Below are 8,366 nucleotides of genomic sequence, written 5' to 3'. Positions count from 1 at the left end.
AAATCAAAAAAGAATATATTAATATTACTCCTCCCCTTCTCACTTATGTGACCTTATATTTTTTTATTTTAATTTGTTCCGAAAAGAGGGAAATAGTTTTTCTTTCTTTTTACTAGCACTAGCATGTCTCCCTACACTTTATCCTACCCTAAACTCATTTGTGAGATTACGTGTTGTTCCGAAAAGAAAGGTAAATTTTTAATCATTATCAAAAATAATTAGTGTATACTTAACTTATTATTTTAGAAAATTAAGAAAGTATTGATTAAGTTTTTTCACTTTTATCCTTACTCTAATAATTGGCGATAGATATTAAGTAATCGAATGAACATAGATTTGATTGAAACTTGAAAACAAAAGTTTTTGAAGTAATATTAAAAAATAGTTTTTGGAAGTTAAGATTGTATTTGGATATGTATTTTACTTTTTTTTTAAAGTGAAGATTTGTGAGTGGAAGCAAATTTTGACTCAAAAACTAGCCGAAACCAGTTTTTGGAACTTGAAAAGTTTTCTTCATATTTTTTTCAAAAACGGGTCAAATTTCATGAAGAAATAATACTTTCAACTTAAATTTTATATATATATATAATACTTTCAAACGGGAGCTAGTTTAGTGAAAATATAATAAAGTCATAAATTAATTAAGATCAACGAATAAATAACGATATTTTAGTTAAATTATCTTTTTAATTAGTATTTTTTAAGTGGAGTGCAAAAGTCAAATATGACAAGTAAAATGGATCGAAAATAATATAAAGTTCTCATTTTATATTAATTAGAATTTTTTATAGTCACACAAATATTATAATATATCTGATATTATAAAATTTAAAAGTATTATAGTCATATAAATATTATGTTATATGTAAGACTATAAGTTTCAACAGTTTTTTATTCTTTCGTAAGTATGTTTCGAGTCAAATTTGATCACATAAATTGGAACGAAACGGGTACTATTTAAGTAAAAACTTTATGTGCTCATTCCTTTAGTAAAATCAAACATAGAGTACAAAAGCTGGAAAGAGCAGATAAACAATACAATTCAAAATATAGCTACTTTAAATGCAAGTCAAAGTAAAGAATGTAATCTAATGATTATTACTGTAACGATTCGACAGGTCGTTCAGCGATTTGAGGTCTTAAGTAGCTTCACTTCATGTATTATGACTTGTATGTGTGGTCGTAATTGAATTTCGGAAAGTTCGGACTTGATTTGAAAAGAAAAAATTCTAATTTCTAAAAGTTTAAGTTGGAAGAATTGACTAGGGTATGACTTTTGAGTAAATGACCTCAGAATCTAGATTTGAAGGTTCCAACAGGTTCGTATGATGATTTAAGACTTGGGCGTATGTTCGGGTTGAGTATCGGATCACCCGAGAGCATTTCAGTGCTTATTATGGAAAGTTGGTATTTTAAAGGTTTAAGAAATTCTTAGGTTTGACTCGAAGTGATTTTTAATGTTACCAATATTCGTTTGGGGTTCCGAGCCTTGGAATAGCTTCGTTATATCAATTATGACTTCTGTGCAAAATTCGAGGTCAATCGGACTTGATTTGATAGTTTCGGCGTCGGATGTAGAAGTTTGAAGTTCTAAAGTTCATTAAGCTTGAATTGAGGAGTGATTCGTGGTTTTAGCGTTATTTGATATGATTTGAAAGCTCGACTAAGTTCGTATTGTATTTTGTGGCGTGTTAGTATATTTGGTTAAGGTCTCGAGGGCCTCGAGTGGATTTCGGATGATTAACGGAATGAATTTGGCCTTATGAAAATGTTGGTGGCACCATATCTGTTGTAACTGCACCTACGAGGTTTTGGCCGCAGGTGCGGTACCGCAGAAGCGGCCAAGAGGGTCGCAGAAGCGGCCAGACATGATTGGGGCTGGGGTTGCAGAAGCGAGCAGGTGGACCGCAGAAACGGAGTCGCGCCTGCGGTTGAGCGATCGTAGAAGCGGAATGGCTGGGGAAGGCTAGGACCGCAGACGCGGTCGAGTTTTGTAGAAGCAGGACCGCACATGCGCATGAGGAGCCGCATAAGCGAAAGCGCAGATGCGTAGATTTAGGGGCCTGAAGGGAGCCGTAGAAGTGGCTCATGTTCCACATATAAAGGATGTTGGGCAGTAAGTTTTTTTTTAAAACGGGATTTGGCCAATTTTCATTCAGTTTTCACTTGGTTGGGGCGATTTTGAAGAGCTTCAAGGGGAGATTTTCATCAAGCAGCATAAGGTAAGTGATTCTCACCTACAGCAAGTTAAATACATGGTTTGTATAAGGATTTAAACATGAAATTAGTATAAATTATGGGAGGGGGAGGGGTTGGTAGAAAACCTAGGATTTGATATTTTTGGATTTTGACCTCGAAATTGGACATGGAATTAATAATAAATTATATGTTTGAGTTCGTGGTGTTATGTGTAAGATTTGTCTTCATGAATTTTCGGAATCCGGGCACGTGTGCCCGGGGGTTGATTTTATTGACTTTTCGAGTGGAGTTGGGAATTGTTTAAAATGATTAATTATGGGTATTAGAATATATTTTGATTGGTTTGTATATATGTTTGAATAGTTTTGGATCAACGGGCATCGTTTTGAAGAGTTAGAGAGGCTTTGGAGCTAGTTATGGAACTTCGGAGCGAGATAAGTGATAGGTTATAAGTGTCCTTATTTTATGTTTTGATAATCTAACAAACTTAATGTCAAGAACCGGATAAGGAACCTGATCCACATTTGGTCAACATTCTCAAGCGCATGGAAATAACCAGACTTAAGCCGGAGATGTTCGTCAGAATTTCAGAAGTTAAAGAATCAACAAGGGAACAGATGGACTTCAGTTCCCTTGGTGATTGTACCAAGTCAACTCTTCAACAACTGGAAAGTGACTGACTGCACACGTAACAGTACAACACAGTGCAACAGTCACCTCTATTAGGAAGGACCTTGTACCCAAGTTGCGTACATCATTCAAGTGATATCATCAATGTTATATTAACATTAAACCAATGACAAAACATCACTTGAACACAAAGAGAATTTATTCAAGCCATTTACGGTGATAGATCATCAAAAACTGATTCTTAAGTGCATCAAGAACAAAGTACAACACTACTGCGGACCAGTTCCCCATATCAAGTTATTGTAAGTCCTTAGTTGAGTTGTAACTTTGTAATAGTTCTTTAATTGTAACTCCTACTTAGCTTGTTTAGAAGCATTCCGTAGGAAAATCTTTTGTAAATCATAAACCCTTGTGTTTGTGTCTTGGCTAGAGTTAGTCGAGTTGTAAAGTCTTTGTAATAGAGTTATTACAAAGTGGCTTGTAATAGTATATTACAAGTTAGTGAGGGATTAAGAGGTTAATTCCTAGGTTGCATAGGGTATACTCGAAAAGTTGCTCAGTAGTGAAGTTGAAATCCTACAAGGGTAGGCCGTGATTTTTAATCCCGTTGAGTTGATAATTTTCCACATAAAAACTCTCAGTGTTATTTACTTTATGATGTGTTCGTGTAATCTGTGAAAACTAATAGAGAACCTGGTTCTCTATATAGAACCTGGTTCTCTATATAGTTTGGTGGACCCTCGAATTCTATCAATTGGTAGCAGAGCATGTTCTTTCTATCTACTCCACCAAACTTTGAAGAAGGTCAGTCTACATACAGGCCACCAAGGTTCAATGGCCAGTACTATGGATGGTGGAAAACTAGGATGCACGACTTCATTGTGGCTGAAGATTTAGAGATATGGGATATTATATGTGACAGACCCTTTGTTCCCACCAAGAATCTTGGTGATCCAGCTGTAGCCATTCCTAAGACGAGGAAGGAATTCAATGATGCTGATCGAAAGGTCATAGAAAAGAACTTTTGTGCAAAGAAAATTCTTGCTTGTGGCATTGGTCCTGATGAATATAATAGGATATTGGCATGCCAATCAGCAAAAGAAATCTGGGAGGCTCTTCAGACAGCTCACGAAGGAACAACACAGGTTAAGCAATCCAAGATCGACATGCTCATAACTAAATACGAGCTCTTCAGGATGAAAGATGATGAATCCATCCAAGATATGCATACTCGCTTCACCTCCATCATTAATGCGCTTCACTCTCTTGGTGAAACCATTCCAAGAAACAAGCATGTCAGGAAAATCCTTAGTGTACTGCCCAGTTCTTAGGAAAGCAAAGTGAACGCCATTACATAGGCAAATGACTTGCAGACACTGACCATAGATGAACTCGTCGGCAATATGAAAACATATGAAATGAAGAAGAAGAAGAATAAGAAGAAGAAGAAGAAGAAGAAGAAGAAGAAGAAGAAGAAGAAGAAGAAGAAGAAGAAGAAGAAGAAGAAGAAGAAGAGGAAGAAGAAGAAGAACCTGGTCCTCAAGACATACAGCAATGATTCAAGTGGTGAGGATGGTGATATGGCTTACTTGACAAGAAGAGTCCAGAAGATGGTTCGCAGGAATTGAGGCATTCCAAAAAGGGGAAGTTTTAGCAAGCCAAAATATTATGACCTTTGTTATAAATGTGGCAAGCCAAGATAATTCATCAAGGATTGCCCTCTCCTAAAGAAAGATCAGTACAAAAACAACCTTGACAAAGCAGCCAAGAGGAACCCGATTCTTGATAAACACTTCAAAAGAGAGAATGTCGCTGACAATGTCGTAAAGCAAGCTCTTGCTACATGGGGAGACTCCTCCAACGAATCTGAAGAAGAAAATGATCATGGTGATAGTTCAATGATAGCAGTGGAAAGTGAAGCAACTGAGTATGACTCAATTTTTGCCTTGATGGCTCAGTCCGATGACGATGAAGATTGCGATGATGATGCGGTAAATTTTCTGGATGTTCAGAGAAATCTGAATTCTTATTCTCCTAAAGAACTTATATCTTTGGCAAATGTGTTAATTGATGCTTATCACAGTCTTATAAATGATAAAGATGCTTTAATTGTGGAGTTAGGATAAGCAGAATAAACCAGAGATGCCTTAGTAATCGTTATTGTGGATTTAAAGGAAATAATTGAGAACCTAAAGAAAAAGAAGGATGCCTTAGATAAAAAACTGCACATATAGAACATGAAAGAGATGATCTAATGGTCATTGTGGTAGACCTCAAAGAGACATTTGAGTGTGCAAAGAAAGGAAAAAATAAGTCTTAGCTAAGAGAGTTGCTAATATTGAGCATGAGAGAGATGGCCTATTAGTGGTGGTAGTGGACTTGAAGGAAACAATTGAGGAACCTAAAATAGAGAGTAGGCCTGAAAATTCTCAAAAGGGAAAGGCAGTTGCAAGCGAGGCACACATTAATCTTGAAAGTGAGTTAAATTCAGTGAAGTCTAGTATGTGTGCTGAGCTTGAGAAAAACAAACAACTTCATGAAGAACTAGGAAGAGTGAAGAGTGATCTTGAAAAATCACTCAAGTGGACCTGGTCCTCTAATGCTATCACTGCCATGCACACCAACAATGGGGGAAACATGCAGGGGATTGGGTTCCAAAGGGAAAAGATTTCCTACAACCCTCATAGCAAGTACGTTACTGTACCTGATAATTAGCTTTGCACTCACTGCGGTAACATTGGGCACTTTAAAGAAAACTTTATGGCCAAATTTCAGTCACAGCAGAAAAATAAAGTTTTTGCTCAAAAAGTAACTACTGATAGAGAACCTGACCCCTCACATAAAAAACGCATAATGCCTGCTTGGACCAGAAGATCCCTCATTCACCCCTTTCCTCATTATAAGGGACACAAACTCGTTTGGGTTCCTAAGTCTAACTCTTGATTTTCTTGTGCAGGGAACAGTGAAAGGATGCACCCTACAATGGTACATGGATAGTGGTTGCTCAAGGCATATGACTGGAAGTACAAATGATTTTCTTTCACTTAAGGTCATACAAGGAGGGAGTGTATCCTTTAGAAATGGAAAGAAAGGATACATTCTGGGACTTGGAAGGATTGGGAAGACTCTCTCACACTCAATCGAAAATGTCTACTACGTGAATGGGTTGAAGTACGGCTTGCTAAGTGTTTCCCAAATTTGTGACATGGGAAACAAGGTGGATTTTGTGTCAAAAATATGTACAGTCACTAACCTAATGACTGGTGAGGTGGTGCTAGTAGCCAAAAGATACAAAAATATCTACGTTGCTAATTTTGAGTCTCTGTAGAATGGTGATCTCAGCTGTCTGAGTGTTGTTGATAATGATGCTGAATTATGGCATAGGAGGCTGAGTCATGCAAGCTTCACGTCGCTGAACAAATTGGTCAGGAAGAACCTGGTTCGTGGCCTTCCAAAGTCAAGTTTCAAGGATCACAAAGTGTGTGATGCATGTGTAAAAGGCAAGCAAATCAGATCCTCATTCAAGCCCAAAAAGGAAGTCAGCACCTCAAGGCCACTTGATCTTCTTCACATGGATTTATGTGTACCATGAAGGTGGCAAGCAGGGGAGGAAAGAAATATATCTTCGTTATAGTTGACGATTACTCTAGATTTACCTGGACTCTGTTTCTCAGAACCAAGGATGAAACCTTTGAAGTGTTTGTTTCCTTCGTCAAAAAGATTCAAGTGAAGATGGGTAATGATGTAGCTTGCATCAGGTCTGATCATGGGACAGAGTTTGACAATGCCAAATTTGATGAGTTCTGTACTGAAAATGGTATCACTCACAATTTCTCAACTCCAAGAACACCTCAACAAAATGGTGTTGTGGAAAGGAAGAATAGAACTCTTGAAGACATGGCAAGGACAATGTTGATTGACAGTGGGATTGCAATGAATTTCTGGGCAGAAGCTGTCAATACTGCTTGCTACTTGGTGAACAGGTGCATGATCAGGTCCCTTCTGAACAAGATTCCATATGAACTGCTGAATGGAAGGAAGCCCAAACTGACACATCTAAGGACTTTTGGGTGTAAATGTTTTGTCCTCAACAATAGAAAGGAAACTCTTAGAAAAATCGATGCCAAAAGTGTTGAAAGAATCTTTCTGGGATACTCATCTCAAAGCAAAGCTTACAAAGTATACAACAAAAGGACTCAATGTGTTGAGAAAAGTATACATGTGATCTTTGATGAATCTCACCTCTCATGTGAGAAGGACAGACATGCTAATCAAGATGGAGAACATTGATCTGTTTCAGGAGAAGCTATTGACCTGACAAATGGAAAAGCAGACATAGTGAGTCATGTAAAGAAATCCAGTAAAGATGATGCGATTACACCTCCATTTATTGGAGAGGAATATGGTCCCCTGATCACACCAACCGAAGCTGAAAATAGTGTTGTTGATGCAATCCAAGGTACTCCACTTGCTGAAGTAAGAAGCGCCCAAGAACCTCAGTCAAACATACCTGGATCCTCTGCCAATGAGATTCATGTACCAAATTGGAAGCACAAAAGCTCATATCCTCTTTACAACATAGTCACCCCTTTTGAGTCAAGAGTTCAAACTAGATCAAAAGCAAGAATGCCTTTTCAGCCTTTTTTTCCCAAATAGAGCCCAAAAATAGCAAAGAAGCATTGAAATATGCAGGCTGGATCACAGTCATGCAAGAGGAGCTGCATCAATTTGAAATAAACAAGGTATGGCACCTGGTTCCTCGACCTGTAGATCGAACTGTCATAGGGACCAGGTGGGTATTCAGGAACAAGCTTGATGAGTTTGGAAATACAACAAGAAACAAGGCAAGGCTTGTAGTTCAAGGCTACAATCAAGAAGAAGGGATTAATTATGATAAAATATTTGCTCCAGTTGCTCGAATGGAAGCTATTAGAATTCTTATTACATTTGCATCTCATATGGAGTTCACACTATTCCAAATGGATATCAAATGTGCATTTCTAAATGGCTACCTGAAAGAAGAAGTTTACGTCAAGCAGCCTCCTGGATTTGAGTGTCACGAGCATCCTGAGCATGTACTCAAGCTGGACAAGGCATTGTATGGGCTAAAGCAGGCTCCCCGGGATTGGTATGAAAGGTTATCAAAGTTTCTTCTAGAAAATGGCTTTACAAGAGGGAAAATTGCAACACTCTTTTTCTGAAGAAACGAGGGAGGAACTTGCTCGTTGTTTAAATATATGTTGATGATATCATTTTTGGAGCTACAACTACTCTCTTTGTGAAGAGTTCATAAAACTCATGGGGAGTGAGCTTGAGATGAGTATAATGGGAGAATTAAATTTCTTCCTGGGACTTCAAGTGAAGCAATCTCAAAAGGGAAAAATGATAAGTCAGCATAAGTACATCAAGGAGTTGCAAAAAAGGTTTGACATGGAAACATCAAAAGTTATTGCCACAGCTATTGCCACAGCTACTCGTCTAGATATGGATGAACCCGGTTCTCATGTAAATCAGACCATGTATAGAGGGATCATAGG

General features: G+C 37.7%; 1 protein-coding gene across 1 annotated transcript; it reads left to right on the top strand.

The window, feature by feature from the left end:
• Positions 1–5,331: 5,331 nt before the first annotated feature.
• On the top strand, positions 5,332–8,030 carry LOC142175357 (uncharacterized). The gene is made up of 6 exons (XM_075241942.1): positions 5,332–5,529; positions 5,786–6,046; positions 6,158–6,307; positions 6,424–6,646; positions 7,130–7,288; positions 7,741–8,030. The coding sequence occupies exons 1-6, from the start codon at positions 5,332–5,334 to the stop codon at positions 8,028–8,030; spliced, it is 1,281 nt and encodes a 426-aa protein (XP_075098043.1).
• Positions 8,031–8,366: the final 336 nt, after the last annotated feature.

This window comes from Nicotiana tabacum, chromosome 21 (assembly GCF_000715075.1).
Source record: "Nicotiana tabacum cultivar K326 chromosome 21, ASM71507v2, whole genome shotgun sequence".
NCBI lineage: Eukaryota > Viridiplantae > Streptophyta > Magnoliopsida > Solanales > Solanaceae > Nicotiana > Nicotiana tabacum.
The sequence above is the reverse complement of the archived record's forward strand: the minus strand, read 5'-3'. Positions and strand labels throughout refer to the sequence as shown.

Excerpts from the sequence above, each read along its gene's own strand:
- LOC142175357 (XM_075241942.1), top strand. The coding sequence starts at position 5,332 with ATGTGTGCTGAGCTTGAGAAAAACAAACAACTTCATGAAGAACTAGGA. Across the intron at positions 6,308-6,423 it reads CAAGTTTCAAGGATCACAAA|GTGGCAAGCAGGGGAGGAAA; the intron begins GTGTGTGATGCA and ends TGTACCATGAAG. Across the intron at positions 6,647-7,129 it reads TGAGTTCTGTACTGAAAATG|GAGAAGCTATTGACCTGACA; the intron begins GTATCACTCACA and ends GATCTGTTTCAG.